We start from the raw sequence: 18,248 nt of genomic DNA, 5'->3' as shown, positions 1-18,248 counted from the left end.
CTTCCCCAGCCACCACCTGTTCCTCAGCATCCATCTCCCCATCTGAATCTTCCTCAGAAGATCCCCCATATAGCTCTCTAAGTCACTTCCTGCGCAACTCCTCCAGTGAACCCTCATCACGAGGGTTTTTTCTTCCTCTTCTAATTCCATCCCCATCAACCATAATCCCCGAAGGCACAGTCACAACAACAATACAAACAACCACACCATTAAAACAATTAAAAGCATTTGAATCTATACAACAAGTTAAATCATGTGATCTATAGGCGTAGTCCAGGGCCATTCCATAAGTCAATTACACATCTTTCGTATCTAATTATTGCACTAGATTCTCGAAGGCTTGGTTAAAGAGTCACATCTTCACTTTTTTGCACAATTAATAAGAACATCAGCCCTGGCTTTGTCTTACTCAACTGCTGAGTACGCCTGTCCTGTCTGGCACAAGTCTGTCCATGCAAAGCAGGTAGACATAGCACTGAACGAAACATGCAAAATAATCACAGGATGTCTTAAACCTACACCTGCTGATAAACTCTATAAGTTAGCTTGCATTGCCTCCCCCCATGTGCGACGGGAAGTTGCTGCTAACTGTGAGAGAAATAAGGTTGAACATTGTGAAAGCCACCCACTGCATGACTATCAGCCTCCTCCCACCAGACTCAAATCAAGGAAGGGCTTCATGAGAACCACCACTCCTCTTAATGTTCCTCCAGCAACAGCAAGAGTATCCCTCTGGGCAGCTAAACCAGGCAATTCCAACTGGATAGCCCCCCATGAGGGTCTGCCTCCAGGGACAAACCAAGAATGGGCAACCTGGAAGTCCCTAAACAGACTCAGAAGTGGAGTGGGCAGATCAAAAGACAAACTGGCAAGGATTCCTGGAGGAATCTTCCACATTGTGCGACTGTGGAGCTGAACAAACAACCCCACATATGTATGCTTGCCCACAATGTCCTGCCTCGTGTATGGAGGAGTTGTTTAAAGCTATGGACAATGCAGTTGCTGTTGCCCAGTTTTGGTCTAAAACTATTTAGCTGCTTGTGATTCCTTTATTTTATCACTTTTATACTTATTTATTATGCAATGCTTTTGACACGAAATAAAAAACTTTCTTGTGGAAGGTCAGGAAAGAGGGAGCTGATCTAATCTCTCTGGGGAGGGAATTCCATAGCCGATGGAATTCTTGTGGAAAGACACATTACCAGGATTGGGCAGGAGATTAAGAGACAGTAACTCATGTTGACCTTGAGTGTCTTCAAGTAATTTCTGATTTATGGCAAACTTATCACAGAGTTTACTTGGAAAGTTTTGTTCAAAAGGGGTTGAAAAAGATGAGTTGATTGACAAGAAATGTGGCAATATACAGTAGAGTCTCATTAATCCAACGTAAACGGGCCGGCAGAATGTTGGATAAGTGAATATGTTGGATAATAAGGAGATATTAAGGAAAAGCCTATTAAACATTAAATTAGGTTATGATTTTACAAATTAAGCACCAGAACATCATGTTATACAACAAATTTGACAGAAAAAGTAGTTCAATACACAGTAATGCCACGTAGTAATTACTGTATTTACAAATTTAGCACCAAAATATCATGATGTATTGAAAGCATTGACTACAAAAATGCGTTGGATAATCCAGAATGTTGAATAAGCGAGTGTTGGATAAGTGAGACTCTACTGTATTACCATACGGTGCATCTACACTGTAGAAATAATTCAGCTTGATGTCACTTTAACTGCAATGGCTCAATGTTAAAGAATCCTGGGACTTGTAGGCACCATCATTTTTTGGCAGAGAAGGCTAAAGACCTTGCAGAACTACAGCTTCCATGATTCTATAGCACTGAGCCATGAAGATTAATGTGATGTCATACTGCACTAATTCTGCAGTGTAGTTACATAGTTACTGTATATTTATTGTGCAAATGATTAAACAGCAGATAGTATCAGAACTGTTTTCCTGGAAGTGATTATTACCATTTTCCAATGTTTTTGAGGACTGGTTGAAGTTGAAGACAATTTCTTCCTCCCCATTACTGAGATTGGAGAGATCTAGGCAGCGTCTTGGAGTGTCCCTACAAAAATAAAGTGAAAGGCATAAGTAGATGGAAGCATAGTTTATAGAAATCCAGTGTGTTGTAGATGTGGCAGTGCTGGGCCTGGATCTAGGTTAGGAGATCAAGTGTCTAGTTTCTGCTGACCCATGGAAGTCACATTTGTCAATCACCCTGCATGAATACCAAAATTTGTGGATCTCAAGTCCCATTATATACAATGGCTCAGTAAAATCAAGGTTTATATAAAATGGCAAAATCAAGACCTTGGAATCTGTGGATGCAGAATCTGTAGATACAGAGAACAGACTGTATTTTCCATTCCACATAACTACCCTAAACATGGAGATTTACCCTCCTAGTGTGCTGAGGTTCTCAAAATCCCAGGTTACACTCAAGACTGGAGTAAGAGGTAGTAGTGGAGTAAGAGGTGGAGAGATCTCTGATTCCCGGAAAGCATTGAGCACCATCCTGCAGCCAGATCGAAACCCAAGGTCTGAACGAAGCACATCCGCTTCGGTGGGAGGACTGCTCTCAGACATGATGAACAGACACCTGCAGACAGACATAAGCACAACTTAGTATTACTTCTTTTTTCTCTACTACAGGTTGAGCATCCCTTATTCAAAAAACCCAAATCCTCCAAAATTGTTCACACGGGTGGCTGAGACAGGGACGTCTGTTCTTTCTGACACTTCGATGTACATAAACTTTTTATCATTCATCAAATTAGCAAAAATAATTCCACTGACAACACATTGTTCTGCTCCTTTGACAACACTTAAGGCAAAATACAGGTTGAGCATAATAATAATAATAATAATAATAATAATAATATCCCCCCATAGGTGCCACCTTCTCATGGTGGAAGGGGGGGGGGGGGCTTCACTGTTCCAAGGATGCTGAGAGCTGTGCTAGCGGTAGTGTAACTACTGGCAGGTCCAACCAAGCCAGAGAGGTCTCAGCTGAGGAGTGGAACTAAGAGCACCTAACCCATTAGCATTATGGAGAATCAAACCAAAACAAAGTCTATACCGGCTCGGTCGTCGCCCAGGATAAAAAGGACCGCGGTGGATGCTGCCAATTCTGGACATCCATTGACAAGTGGACTACAGAATCAAAATACAAATGAACAGTCACAGAAGCGGCAGAAATATACAATGCCAGAAAACCGCACAGCTATGAAATGTTATTACAAATCTGAATCTCAAAAGCACTGCAAAAAAGGATGCATCAACCGTGGAAACAAGAGTACCCTGACTGGCTGAACATAATCAGAAACAAAGTGTTCAGTGAAGTTGAACTCGAAGAAATTCAGAAAATCTGCAAACCAAATTACCAACACACCACAGCACAGACAGCAGCAGAGACTCCAGAAACCCTTGGAATGGTGGAACAGATTGAACCAGAAGAAAGTGTGGCGCTTTTGCAAGAATTTGAAGAACAAGCACTTGAAACACTTGTTGAACCACCAGGAACCTTGACAGCAAGATAACAAGAGCTCAAGGATAAAATCATGGCTCATGCTGCAGCAAATGCAGTAAGAATTTGACTCCCAACTCTAAAAACAGTGGCCAAGAGACACCTGGCGCCTCTCATGAAAGATGTGAATACAGTACTCTCCACTGTCCAAATAACATCAATTGAACAAACAAACCAGTATGCCTACAGTGCAGCAGTGATAGTAACAGAAGAGCTTGGGCTCCTACAACCAAGGCAGCCCCAAAGAAAATCGACTGGAAAACCAAAGTGGAAGGTCAGGCTAGAGTTGAAAATCAAAAATCTTAGATCAGATGCAAGTAACCTGAAAAATATGAAAGAGAAGAAACTGAAGAATGACAAAATCAAGCAATACCTGATCAGAAAGTACTGGCTGAACACCAGAAAAATTGAAGATATGAAATCATGAAAGAACAAATTACAGCAACAGCCAGAAAAATTGAAAGATATGAAGCCAGAATCATCCAGTACAGACAAAATCAACTGTTTCAATCAGACCAAAGACAGTTCTACCAGAGTATGAACCAAACAACAGACACAGTAACCATAAAGCCAGAGAAAACTGCAACAACGAAGTTCTGGAAAGAGCTTTGGGAATATAATAAGGATTACAACAAAAACGCTGGGTGAATAAAGGAGTTTGAAGGAAAATTCTCACATAACAAAATGGAACAGATGGAAATAACAACTGAAATGATCAGCAAACGAGTGCAAAAAGTCAAGAACTGGACATCGCCTGGTAGTGATCAACTGCATGGATTTTGGCTCAAATATCTGATTAGTTTATATGGAAAAATGGCCCAAAATTTCAATGAGATGTTGCAGAAAGGATCAGTGAATGGCTAACAACTGGAAAAACATAACTGATACAAAAGGATCCAGCAAAAGGAGCAGCACCAGGAAACTACAAGCCAATAATGTGTCTGCCCACTATGTTTAAGCTACTGACTGGCATCAAAGACCAGTTATTAATTGACAAAATGATTCTGGAGAACTGTAAAAGCCAAAAAGCTAATCTTCACATGATGTGGATTGACTACAAAAAGGTCTTTGACTCACACCCACACAGCTGGATCATCAAGTGCCTGGACACCATTGGGATTAGTTAAAACGTTGACACCTTTATTGAGAACATGAGGGAGCACTGGAAAACTGAACTGTTTGTTGGAAATGAAAGCTATGGACTTGTCAACATCAGAAGAGGAATTTTCCAGGGAGATTCATTGTCCCCTCTGCTTTTCATTATTGTCATGATCCCTCTGCCAACAATATTACAAAAAACAAATCTTGGCTATCAAACATCTAAGAAATCTCACAAAATTTCGCATCTGATGTGTATGGATGACCTGAAGCTGTATGGGAAAATGCCAACTGAAATCCAGTCTCTGACTAACACTGTCCGAATTTTTAGCACTGATATCAGCATGGAGTTTGGTTTGGAGAAATGTTCGACAGTGGCACTGAAGAAGTGAAAAATCATTGAAAGTGAGGGCATAAATATGCCTAATGGCCAAACAATAAAGTTTCACCAGCCAGAGCCCTATAAATATCTGGGTATATTACAGCTGGACAACATCAAGCATGAACATGTAAAAACTGTGGTCAGTAAAAAATACACACAAAGGGTCAGAAAAATTCTCAAAAGCAAGCTCAATGGAGGCAACACCATCAAGGCCATAAACACATGGGCTATACCTGTCATAAGATATACTGCTGGCATTACAAATTGGACACAGGTGGAACTGGATAATTTGGACAGAAAAACAAAAAAAATCATGACCATTCATCATTCACTGCACCATCACAGTGATGTTGACCGGCTATATCTGCCTAGAAGATCAGGGGGCAGAGGACTCTTACAAGTAAAACAAGCAGTCAAAGAAGAAGAACATGCCCTGGCAGAATATGTAAAGCAAAGTGAAGAACCTGCTTTGATTGAAGTCAAAAATCAGAAACTCCTCAAAGCACAGCAGACAAAAAAAACAGTACAAGAAAACTGCACTACAAACTTGAGCTGACAGCTGGCACAACAAAACATTGCAAGGAAAGTTCCTTGACAAAATTGAAGGAAAAGCTGACAAGGAGACGACCTGGCTATGGCTCACGAATGGGACACTGAAAAAGGAGACAGACGGCCTGATCCTTGCAGCCGAGGAGCAAGCCATAAGAACAAATGCAATTAAGGCCAAGATAGAAAAATCAGCTGATGAACCAAAATGCAGACTGTGCAAGGAAGCTGACGAAACCATTGATCATATCCTCAGCTGCTGTAAGAAAATCGCACAGACAGACTACAAACAGAGGCACAACTATGTGGCCCAAATGATTAATTGGAACTTATGCCTCAAGTACTACCTCCCAGCAGTAAAAAACTGGTGGGATCACAAACCTGCAAATGTAATGGAAAATGAACACGCAAAGATACTGTGGGACTTCTGAATCCAGACTGACAAAGTGAGGACTAGCCTGATCTCCCACGAGAGGGTATTCCAAAGTCGGAAGGCCACCACCAAGAAGGCCCTCTCTCTCATCCCCACCAACTGCACTTGAGACAGAGGTTGGACTGAAATTAGGGCCTCCTCAGTAGAACTTAGTATCTGTGCAGGATCATAGAAGGAGATGCAGTCTCGATAGGTTAGACCCAATGCGGTTAGGACTTTAGAGGTAATAACCTGCACTTTGAATTGGGTCTGGAAACTCATCGGCAGCCAGTGGAGCTGCTTTAGTAGAGGCATGGTATGCTACCTATAACCAGCTCCAGTTAGTAATCTGGCCACCGACCTTTGTACTAACTGCAGTATCCGAGCCGTCTTCAAAGGCAGCCCCACATACAGTGCATTGCAGTAGTCCATTCTAGATGTAACTAAGGTGTGGACCACTGTGGCCAAGCATCCCTTTTCCAAAATTTCAAAATCCTCTAAAAGGCCCACCTTGCTTTTTCTGCCATTGGTTCAATGTATGCAAACTTTGTTTCATGCACAACATTATTTTAATTTTACAATATTGTATATAAAGTTTCTTTGTGTGTAAAGGTCCATACGAAATATAAATTATTCCGGTGTTTAAGTTTGGGTCCCGTCACCAAGATCTTTCATTATGTATATGTAAATATCGTAAAATATGAAATTCTTCTGATACCAAGCATTTCAGGTAAGGGCAATTGAACCTGTATAACCAGAAAGAAAAAGCACAAGCACCAAAACCACAAATGCATTTATACTGGGTACGGGCAGACTTCGGCCCTCTGGGTGTTTTGGACTTCAACTTCCACCATTCCTGGCCAGAGGCCCTTTCCTTTTCCCCCTTAAGCGGCTGAGGGGGAAAAGGAAGGGGCCTGAGGCCAAGAATGGTGGGAGTTAAAGTCTAAAACACCCAAAGGGCCAAAATTTGCCCATGTTTGATCTATACCGCAGAATTAATGCGGTTTGACACCACTTTAACTGCCATGCTTCAATGTTATGGAATCCTGGGAGCTGCAGTTTTACAAGCTTTTTAGCCTTCTCTGCCAAAGAGTGCTGGTGCTTCACTAACCTACAAATCCCAGGATTCCATAGCACTGGGCCAAGAGAGTTAAAGTGGTGTCAAACTGTGTTAATTCTAGGTGTAGGTCCAGGTATATAAGATAGTATATGGTCGAAACCTACGGTAAGGGGTGTCTGTGGTGCTTTAGATTCCAAAATCTAAGCAAAATCAAACCTGCCGGATCTAAGTGTTCACCAACATGGCTCGCTGGTTGCAGGTTCTTCAATTGAGACAGCAATAAAATTGGCAGCCCCAGTCCCCCCCCCCCAAAAAAAAAGCTCCCCCCCCCCCAAAAAAAAAAAACCAAAAACAACCCCACGAGTTGTGATATGACCCAAGGCCAAACTGAGCGACTCTAGGCCCCGCCCTTCCCGGTTCTCCAAACCTCCCCTGCAGAACCAAGCGACGTCGAGAACACAATATAATGTCGGAGATTCCAATTTGCCGCCCTAACGTCAACCAATCCCAAACCACACCCTCCACTCTCTCAGCCAATCAGCGAAACCCGGAAGAAGAAGCGCCCCAGCTGTCTCTTCAACGGCTTTCCTATTGGTCCGACGCTCGTAGAGACGTCAAGGAGCGCGCGCGGAAGAGCTGATTGGAAGAAGCCGCGGTGGGCGGAGACTTACTGGTCCTTTTTGTTAGTCTTCGGCGGTGGAGGAGAGCAAACCTGATCCCGCGCAGCCAATCACAGGAGAGAGGGCCTACCCAACCCTATGCGATTGGTCGGAGGTGCGTTCCAGGCTCCTCCCCGTCTTTCACAAGGAGGGAGATTTAAACCGTGGAGGTGGAGACGGGCTCCTTAGAATTACGCCGGTGATTTTCTTGGTGGATGATGCAGTGTGGACGATTTGGGACGGAGGGCTGGGCTCCCGCGACCAGCAGGTAACAGACTGTGGAAGGAGAGGTTGGTTAGCAGTCTTAAACTGAGCCAAGGGAAGATACCCCTCCTCTTCCCTTTCTTCCCTAGTCTCGAAGTGCGTCTACACTGTAGGAATAAATGGAGTTTGACGTCACTTTAACTGCCATAGCGCAATGCTATGGAATCATGGGAGCTGTAGCTCAGTGAGGCTCTGGACCAGTGGGTCTCAATCTGTGGGTCCCAGATGTTTTGGCCTTCAACTCCCAGAAATCCTAACAGCTGGTAAACTGGCTGGGATTTCTGGTAGTTGTAGGCCAAACCACTGTTCTAGAACATTATTTGGTAGAGAAAACACAAGACCTTGAGGAACTACAACTCCCAGGTTTCCATAGTATTGAGCCATGGTGCTTAAAGTGGAGCCAAACTGCATTAATTCTATAGTATTTATTTATTTATTTACTTTATTTATATCCTACCTTTCTCTACCCTGCAGGGGAGACAAGGCAACTTACACAGAGGCAATGATTCCATGCCTTAAAACATATACAGTTAAACATTAAAATTAAATTAGATTAAAATCAGACATATTAAAAATTTAAAAACATTATAATACATAAAAATCATGCCATCAATAGTCGTAGACCAGGCCTTTCCATAGTAGTTCCATATATTCCAAAGCTGTCATTGCACTGCCCTATTCCTAGTATAGGTGCGCCCAAGTGCCCTCATGGTCTTAACCTGTGGTGCCTTTGGGACTTCAACTCCCCGAAGTCCCAGCCAGTTTACACCTGGAGGACCAAAGAGTGAGAACCACTGGTCTAAACTGGACTGCAGGGTTTTCACAGAGGCTCAAAATATTAAATGTTTGTCTTCTGGGTTGCTGTGAGTTTTCCAGGCTGTATGGCCGTGTTCCAGAAGTATTTTCTCCTGACATTTTGCCCACGTCAATGGCAGGGATCCTCAGAGGTTGTGAGGTCTGTTGTAAACTAGGCAAGTTGGGTTTATATATCCGTGAAATGTCCAGGGTAGGAGAAAGAACTTTTGTCTGTTTGAGGCAAGTGTCAGGGCCAGCTAAGACCTCCCAACAAAGGATTCCTCAGGCAGGAAGCAGCCAGGCTTTGAAGCTGCAAGGACATTCAGTGCTAATCAAGGTGGCCAATTGCAACATTCACACTTTGTAATGTCGACATGGACATTCCAAAGACCTATAAACCTCAATGGCCTAGTTTCCAACAGACCTCACAACCTCTGAGGTTGCCTGCCATAGATGTAGGTGAAACGTTGGGAGCGAATGCTTCTGGAACATGGTCATACAGCCTGGAAAACTCACAGCAACCCAGCGATTCTGGCCATGAAAGCCTTCGACAACACCATGTTTGTCATCTAGTTGCAGAAGAAGAAAGTCCTCTAACTCTGACTAGGGGCTATTTGTGCGCTGAGAGAAGCATCTAGCAGTAATCATTTGAAACTCTATACCTCACCCTTTCAAGTGAGAAGAGTTTCATTTTTGAGTAGTTTCTGACAGTAGAGGTAGTGATTTCAAATCAGGTCCATCTTTTTTAAATATTCTGTATCTTAAGCAAGCACTAACTTGTGGAAAGACTGGATGTAAGAAGCCCCTCTGCTCCTTTGGGACTGATTCTAATTTTGCTTTTCTTAATGGCATCATTTTTCACCAGAAGGATGTTTTACATTTAAAGCTTTGTTCCTTGTTATGAACAATATAAAAGGTGGTGAAAAGGTAAAGTCTGGAAATGGGCTTTTCAATTTTGTTTTCACCATAAATCTGAGATCTGTTATTTATTTACAGGAGGCTACTTGGATAATCATCTTATGCATTGGGTGTTCATAGAACAAATATTTAACCTTAAGACCTGCAGCTCACTGCTAGTATGTCACCTTGTTCAAAAGAGACTAGTAGGTAACCAAAATCGGGGTAGGCTTAAATAAGACAACGAATACCACTTTTGTGGTTTGCCTTCAGATTCTTTCTGACATATGGTGACCCTATCATGGGGTTTTCTGTGGCCAAGTAGGGAACTGAACTCTCGCTTCAGAGTCATATAATTCATAGGCAACCAATTGTGGTGGTGCATAATGGTCTTCCAAGGGTAGATAAGTTGGACGTTTCAGGTCCAACCTTATCTTTGAGATCACATCTCTTTCTATGAGGCAGCGCGGGCTCTGAGATGTGCCGGGGAGGCCCTTCTATCAATCACACCTCTGTCCCAAGTATGATTGGTGGTGATGAGAGAGAGGCCTTCTTGGTGATCCCCCCCCCCCCCCAAGCTCTGGAATGTGCTCCCTAGAGAGATTAGGCTAGCCCCCTCGTTTAAGTGTTCTGTTCCAGTTTAAAAATTTGGCTTTTTACAAAAGTCTTTGATCTTACATAGAGTTTGGAAACTACTTTTTTATCCATAGCTGTGTCTGAATTTTATGTATTTTAATGTTTTACATTATGTATGTTCATGATTGTAATTTTATGGTTTTATCGTTCTAGATTTATGTATTGTCTATATGCGGCACTTCGCTGTATTTTGTAAGCCACCCTGAGTCCCTTCAGGGAGATGGTGGCGGGGTTGAAATAAAATTCATTATTATTTTAGAGTCTTGGTGGTGGTTCTGTAACTGACTGTAGACACCTATTCTGGATCTGCATGACCGTTCACAATGAGGACATTGATTTCCAGGTGGAAGGTGGTCACAAGGATTTGCTTGATGCCCCTTCCTCTTGGCACATTTCTCCCTTTCCCTCTCTATTTGGGCCTCATCGAATTCCACAGCACTGTTGGTAACAGCTGACCTCCAGTTAGAAAGCTTCCTAATTCTGTTTATTCCACAATTTAAAGTTTAGCTTTAAGCCCATCTTTAAATCTCTTTTGCTGTCCACCGACATTCCGTTTTCAGTTCTTGAGCTGAGACTAAAGTAACTGCTTTGAGAGACAGTGATCGCGACTTTGAATAACGTGGCCTATCTAACAAAGTCAATGGAGGAGGATCATCGCTTCAGTGCTGGTGGTCCTTGCTTCTTCCAGAACTCTTGACGTTTTCTGCCTGTCTTTCCAAGTGATTAGCAGGGTTTTTTTTTTTGAGGCAACACCGATGGAATCTTTCCAGAAGTTGAGAGTGATGTTTGTAGACAGTCCATGTTTCACAGGCATATAACAGAGTTGGAAGGACAATAGCTTTATAAACAAGCATCTTGGTCTCCCTACAAATTTTCTGATCTTCAAATACTCTCTGCTTAATTCGAAAAAATGCTGCACTTAAAGAGCTCAGTGTTGCACTTCAATGCTCAGACTACTACACCATGCTGAATATAGCACAGCTGTAAATATGTGGAAGACTTTTACAAACATCAACAAAAGCCCTTTTTGGCTTTGATTCTGTGTACAGTGTTCTCAGTGTGGGGTTTACATTCTAAGACCACCCGCAAAACGTGAAAATTCGCGAAGTAGGGATGCTATATTTGGACGCTATATAGGGACGCTGCTGTCGCTGCCTTGTAAGGCAAAAACAAAGCTGCTTCAGCCTCCTTTTCTCTCCCTTTGGCTCCTTCCTTCCTTCCTTAGGTTTCTCCTTAGGAAAGAAGTAGAAAGACTGATTTATAATATTTTATGATTTATATTATTTTAGTGTTTATTAAAAATCGCAAAACAGCGAATCAATGAAAAGTAAACTGCGAAGTAGTGAGGGAACACTGTATGTGCCTTCTAGTGACCTGTCAACTTACCATCACCCCATGAATCTCATAAGGTTTTCTTAAGCAAGTAATCCTCGGAGGTGGTTTTGCCAGTTCCTTCCTTTGAAATGGAGCCCACTACACCAGGCATTGGCAGTTTCCCATCTAAGTATTAACCAGGGCTTACTCTGCTTAGCTTCTAAGATCAGAGAAGATCTGGCACCTTTACGATATTTGGCAGGTTTCCTTAAATGTATAACAGCCTTGATTGGCAACTATAAACATCCTCATCTGGCATAGCTGCTAGAAATTTTGAAGCAAAGAATGTTTACTAAGCTAATAAATGTGTTCAGGAAATGTTTGATATTTCAGAATTTTGAGTTGGGAGAAAGAAGTACCCATATTTAATCCAGTCTAATGCACCATCAAATCTAATGTGCACCTCGATTTTCAAGTATTTGCTGACAAATGTAATGCGCAGTAGCAAAAGGTGCACTCTTTGTAAGATGGCCATTACAGTTGCTGCCTGCTTGGACTTCCTTCTTTAAAAACAATTGTGTTGGAACACTGAAGCTTCCAATAAAGGAAAGAAAACCTTGTGGTGCATCAATGCTGTAGAATTAATCCAATGTAAATGCTATGGAATCATGGTAGCTGCAGTTTTACAAGTCATTGAGGTTTCTCTGCAAAATAATGCAGGTGTCTCATCAAACTATAAATCCCAGGAATATATATTATTGAATCATGGCAATTAAATGAGAGATGCCATCCCTCAATTAGAGGCTCCAGGTGCTCCTGAAGCAGCTTCTCCTATTGATTTGACTCAGCACTAAGATTACCCTGTTACACAAATCTAATGAGCACCCTGATTTTGGCAAGGTAATTCAGCCAAAAAAATGTGAGCATTAGATTCAAGTGAATTCAGTAATAGAACTAATCTTGAATGAACTAGCAGCCCCTTTCAGTCTTTAAATCATGCTACTGGTTTGTTAAAACAGTTATATTATATACTGTCAGCAAAATTCTCTGTGTTATTTAACATAGAATCAATACGACAAAATACAAAGGCAAAGAACTGGGAAAAATTAAGTAATTTAAACCATGGTGACCTAAATATACAAAAGGGTAATGTAAAACTTTACATTCATCCTGCAGCAGAATAGAACAGTATGGAGCTGTAATAAGAAAAGCAACTCTCCCAAACCATAATCTAGATTTTAGAAATGATTGAAATGCATGCTTTATTTAACTGAATAAAAATACACTGGATTAAGGGCCACCTTAAAATAGTGACTACTAGATTGAGTTTGTAACAAGCTGACTTTAACATATTTTTTCCATGACGTTTCCTTGGGACAGATCTTCAACTCAGCCCTTCTCTCTTGGAGTAAAGATGGTGAGTGTGGGTGTGGGTCCGGGTCCAAGTCGAGATTGGAAACAAAGCTCTAGGTCCATGTGAGTATTATTAAAACTGCTGCTATATTTCACCAAGAATATTGATTCAATTTCTAGTAGTGCATCTTGGTCATCCTCTGCAGGTCTAATGTGGAAACAGATGAATCTGTTTTGCGAAGGAGGCAGAAGCAAATAGATTATGGGAAAAATACCATTGGATACCAATGCTTTGTTCAGGAAGTTCCCAAGTGAGCAATGCTTATCTCATTTTTTATCTTTGCATAGTAGAAGTTTGAAACTTACAGCTCTTCTTTCCAACATGTGATGGGGTCTGACACCTTGACATCTTTTCTCCTTGAATCCTACCACAAGGACTTGGCTTTTGGCACACCCATTTCTTTCCTTAAGGGAGCTGTGGAAGGTATCTATCAACTTTGCTGGGTTATTGCTTCAGGACGCCCTCATGTAGACTGTTCAGTTTTCATGCTTCATTCCAGGGCTACTCGGGAGTCAGGTGTTCATCCATGCACACCAAATAAATATAAGAAATACAGTCGCCGCTCATGGGACATGCAGATCAAGTTGTGGCGAAGGGCACTACATGGCTGGGACCCACCTGGACTTGAGAGGGAAGTATTTGTCTTTCTGCTTTGCGGGATAACAGTTTGACATGAAAATCAGGTTCACACAGCCATGTACAAGTCCAATTTTTCAAGTCAAATGTTTAACTTATCAATGGAATTTGTTAATCGACTGGCTTGTACTTAGTCTCAGTTCCATTTTAGGGAGAACTTCTTTTATTGTGCAGCATTCATTGCTGGCAGCCTGGTGACCCATTTATAAAGTAATCCTCACACACTATTCAGGAACCGCAGGCCTAGTCTATATATGCACTCTCCCTGGTATTTCTTATCACCATGGAGACAGAGTTAATTGTCAACAGAGCTGTCGTGTTCCTCAATGAGAGCAAATGGTTCTTGTGCCATTAGAGCTGGGAGTATTTTGTACCATGTTCTGTGAATTCCCCAGGTACATGGAAAGGAGGAAATAATACAGGTGGGACGTTCAAGTGAGGAAATATAAATAATCTTCAGATATTTAAACTGCCTGTTTTCCAGCAACTACTGTAGACCATTGAGGGTTGGTGATAGGAAGAAGTGTTTGGTTTCCCCTATTTGGATATTAGCACTGATAAAAACGGAAACTCTGCACCTCTTTCCCAAGGCATAGGGGAAAAAATGGTTTGCTAGCCTTCATTCTGTGTCAAGGTGGGGAAACCTTATTTCCTCTCCCCTGACAATGGTTGCATTTCTTCAATGGTAATTTTTCAAGGGCTTGTTGAGAGCAAAACCATAGTCAAAAGTGGACAAGCTGTTATTTTCCTCCCACTCCCTTCCTCTCCAGTGAAGGAGAGGAGCAGTTGACTTTGGCTAGAGGTCTCAACTGATGGCTTGGAGAGCTTTTGAATTTAGACCAGTTGCTGCAGGTTGCCCACCCCGGCCCCATGGCCAAAGGCACATGTGTCAAACTTGAGGCTCACGGGCCAAATCCAGCCCGTCATCTCATTTTATGTGAATCTCTGGATGCTGGACTACAATTCCTATATCCCCCATAATGGCTAGAGTGGGTGGAATTAGTGATGCAATAACATCTAGAAGGCTGCAGTCCGTTTTGTTTAGTCAGGACAGTGGGGTTTGAACTTGGATACAAGACATGTGGATATGATGATTTAAAATGTCCTTTAACCTTTCCCCAACGTCAGAGCCACAAGTGCTATTGGGTTGTAATTTCCATTATCCCCAGTTTGCATGGTGGATAATCAAAAAGGATGGGAATTGTTCTTCAATAACAGCTGGGGACTCAAACTGGTTAAAAACTAAAGAGCAATGGCCATTATGTAACAAATATATAGTTGGCGCTCTGTATCCACGGATTCTTTGTCCATGGATTCAATTGACCTTTAAAGGAAACTACAAGGCTGATGTGGCCCATGATGAAAGCGAGTTTGACATCCCTGGCCTAAAGTGTCCAGTGCTTTTGGCTGCCTGGCTCAATGGGAATGAAACTACTCTTTGTTTGCAAGGCAGGAGCTGGTGAAGAAGGTGAACCACCTATCTCATTTCTCAAATGAATGGCCTGGTGCTCAGAGGACTCTGGAAAACATGTGTAAAGAAGCCTTGGAAAGACAGGTATTGGGGCTTAATTCAGCAATGCAATTGGTAGCTTTATATAGGATCAGTTAAATAACCATGAGATTTTGGCCAATATGATCAAATATGTTGTTGATTTGTTAAGCTGTTAAGTGCTAGAGCAGAGCTTTCCAAACATTTTATATTACTGGCACACTTTTTAGACATGCATCATGTCATGACACAGTAATTCAGTTTTGCCAGCACAAATTGGTTAGACAAATCTCTTATAAGAGATAAAGGTGCATACATACATTATAACAAAATTTCTAGGGATACAACATATCTTGCAATCACCTTTCATTTATATTGTTAAAATATGATTTATTGCTTATTTCACATAGACTTGGAAGTTTCGTGTGACACTCCAACACACTACAACCAACACACAAACGTGTCATAATTTGCAACCCCTGCCCTAGAGCATTAAATCTGAAGCCTAGTATCACTTTTATAGGGAGCTGAGGACACAGCCTGCTTTTTCTTGCGTGTGGCTACCAGATCACTCATTCAAACTGACTGCTTTGTGTTTTTCCCCCTCTTAGTTTGCTGAATTGTCACCTTCTGGCCTCTTTTCTCCTTGGCTGCCTGAAAAGATTCCTTTCAATGGGGAACATTTCCTGGACCACTAAACAGCTAATGCTCTAGAAGCAACAGTGTCTTAAAGGGGAAACCCTGGAATATCTTCACACCTTTTACCCTTGTGATCTATTTGTCGCCCTTAGCTAATTACAATATCCATAATCTCGCTGTGGATTAAAAACATTTCTGCATTTGCAATCTGTTTGCTTTTTGCCCTCTTATTTCGCGCAAAACACTTGTTATTGCCACTTAATTGAAGAAGCATTGTTACATTGATTCACTTTTCTTTTGTGATGAGTATTACAAAAGCACAGTGCTTGCCTTCAAGTGTCATCCAATGTAACATTTGGGGGAAAGTACAAATTGAGCAATGAACTTACAGTATAGAATTTATATCTAAATTACTTTGGGAGGTTAGACGTCAATAGCTCATTCTTAGGCCCCACACTGACTTGAGTAAATCAGATCTGCTTGTCCAAGTATAGTAGACTCTCAGTTAACCAGCATTCAAACAACTGGCCAAACACCCTTAACTAAAATAGCATGTTGCATTCACCAAACTGTTTTTATAATAGAGTATTATATTGCGTTTGTCTTTATTTGCTTTGAATTACTGTATTTCAATACTAATATCAATTCAATACAGAGTTTATGGTAAACGATAGTATGGGGTATAGTATTATTTAGGCCTATTTTTAACAGTTGCTCTCAAGCAACCAGAAACGATTTATCTGGCATCTATCAATCCCTATGGATACTAGTTAATTGGGAGTATACTGTACTGTGATGAAGCCTTTAAAGACATTTTCCTCACCTCCAAAATTTGCATGTGAGGTACAGAATAATTAGATTTGTGGGGTTTTTTATTTTAAAATTATGATACACCCACAATACACATTACAAACATGTACACATTCATCCCGCCACCCACAGTACAATTACCCCTCGTCCCGCCCTCAGTGCAACCCACAACATTGACTTCCATCACTAATCCTCACAATTTATGCACATTTTTACCCCTCTATACCTCTAGACCAATAAATTCCTCTTTTTATTAAATTCTGTCAAATATGGTAAAGCCAGTTTCCAGTTTCTTTCAAAAATTTCATGACTTTCATGTTTCAAATTGCAAGAAATCTTGGCTAGCTATGTGTAATCCCACAATGTATCCCTCCAATTTTTAATGCTTAACGTCTTTTCACTCTTCCAGTCATTGGCAATTGTAATGTGTGAAGCCATGAAGCTGTATTGGCAGATTTCTTTGAATAACCCTAATAGGCACATGGGCTGGGCTAGCACGGCGGGTTAAACCACCAGCTATAAAAGATCCTGCCGACTGCAAGGTTGGCAGCTCAAGCCTAGGTCACGGTGAGCTCCCACCGTTAGTCCAGCTTCTGTTTATTTAACAGTTCTAAAACAACAATGTAGGTAGATTAATAGGTACCGCTTTGGCGGGGAGGTAAAAGGTGCCCTGAAAAACATGTCGGCAAAATCCATCCATGGACGACAGGCTGCTCAGCATGGAAAATACAACAACAGCACCTCCCCATGGCCAAGTTGAGCATAGCTAGAAGCAGGAGATGAAAAGAGGGAAGCCTTGCCTCTGTTTATGTACTGTCTGTCTTTGTCAATTGTATAACAGTATTGAATGATTGCCATATACAATGTTCCCTTGCTACTTCGCGGTTCGCTTTTTGTGGATTTGCTGTTTTACAGTTTTTTAATAAACACTAAAATAATAGTATAAATCATAAAACAATATTATAAATCCCTCTTTCTACTTCCTTCCTAAGGAAAAGGAAGGAGAAGCCGAAAGGAGAGAAAAGGAGGCTGAAGCAGCTTTGTTTTCACCTCAAGCACGTATGCGTGTGCTTCAGAGGCAAGAAGAGTGGTATATAAATAAATAAGGAGGGAACAGAGACACTACTTGCCAGTGAGATTGTAAACAACACAAATATAGTGTTCCTGCTTTGCGGATTTTTACTTATCGCGGGTGGTCCTGAAACGTAACCCTCGCGATAAGTGAGGAAACACTTATGTACCTGTGATCCACTCTAAGTCCACTCGGGGAGATAAAGCAGAATTTAAATAAAGTATATTATCATATTGTTATCCCTGGATTTTTAAACTTTGTTGTGAATTATTTTGTTTCCTTTGTAATTTTTTTCCAGTAGGCCTGCACCAATTCACAAGGCCACCATACATGGAAAAAGATTCCTTTCATTATTTTACATCTCCAACAGAGTCCTGATTGCGAGCCATCTATTTTGGCTAGAAGAGCTGAGGTTATGTAACATCTGTAGAACATTTTATATAAACTGACTCTAATTGAAGCTGCCACTGTAAATTAGAAACCTTTGTTCCATAGGCATTCCCAAGATCTATATTTCTCCCTAGATCTTTTGCCCATGAAATCATGGAGGTTCATGAGGTGAAGGCTCTGGTACTTTCCCTTT

The 18,248-nt window shown here is 41.4% G+C and overlaps 2 protein-coding genes across 10 annotated transcripts in view; one reads left to right on the top strand and one right to left on the bottom strand.

The window, feature by feature from the left end:
• cdc25c (cell division cycle 25C) overlaps nucleotides 1-7,576 on the bottom strand; it is a 28,150-nt gene extending 20,574 nt beyond the window's left edge. For 2 of the 6 annotated variants that reach the window (XM_062970139.1, XM_062970140.1), the window contains exons 1-4: nucleotides 7,205-7,362; nucleotides 3,096-3,169; nucleotides 2,415-2,615; nucleotides 1,984-2,081 (exon numbers count right to left, since the gene is read on the bottom strand). In XM_062970139.1, coding sequence (XP_062826209.1) covers nucleotides 1,984-2,081; nucleotides 2,415-2,615; nucleotides 3,096-3,154 — 358 coding nt within the window. In that variant the 5' untranslated portion in view covers nucleotides 3,155-3,169; nucleotides 7,205-7,362. Of the gene's footprint in view, nucleotides 1-1,983; nucleotides 2,082-2,414; nucleotides 2,616-3,095; nucleotides 3,170-7,204; nucleotides 7,363-7,467 lie in introns of those variants that run through there. The other 4 variants (XM_062970143.1, XM_062970144.1, XM_062970141.1 and 1 more) reach the window with 4 other exon arrangements.
• Nucleotides 7,577-7,683: 107 nt separating this feature from the next.
• Nucleotides 7,684-17,912, top strand: LOC100565227 (stem-loop histone mRNA binding protein). Of its 4 annotated transcripts, none has more exons than XM_062970145.1 (6): nucleotides 7,691-7,967; nucleotides 12,986-13,081; nucleotides 13,165-13,269; nucleotides 13,519-13,651; nucleotides 15,106-15,210; nucleotides 17,586-17,912. In XM_062970145.1, exons 1-6 carry the CDS (start codon nucleotides 7,915-7,917, stop codon nucleotides 17,697-17,699), a joined length of 606 nt encoding a protein of 201 aa, XP_062826215.1. In that variant the 5' UTR covers nucleotides 7,691-7,914; the 3' UTR covers nucleotides 17,700-17,912. The 4 variants fall into 4 exon arrangements, with proteins under 4 accessions (XP_062826217.1, XP_062826215.1, XP_062826216.1 ...); XM_062970146.1 differs by lacking the exon at nucleotides 17,586-17,912 and adding an exon at nucleotides 15,756-15,990 and having other exon boundaries at nucleotides 7,711-7,967; XM_062970147.1 differs by lacking the exon at nucleotides 13,519-13,651 and having other exon boundaries at nucleotides 7,684-7,967; nucleotides 15,105-15,210.
• The last annotated feature ends 336 nt before the right edge of the window (nucleotides 17,913-18,248 follow it).

Source organism: Anolis carolinensis, chromosome 2 (assembly GCF_035594765.1).
Source record: "Anolis carolinensis isolate JA03-04 chromosome 2, rAnoCar3.1.pri, whole genome shotgun sequence".
In the NCBI taxonomy this organism is placed as follows: domain Eukaryota; kingdom Metazoa; phylum Chordata; class Lepidosauria; order Squamata; family Dactyloidae; genus Anolis; species Anolis carolinensis.
This window is presented reverse-complemented; position numbering and strand designations above follow the sequence as displayed.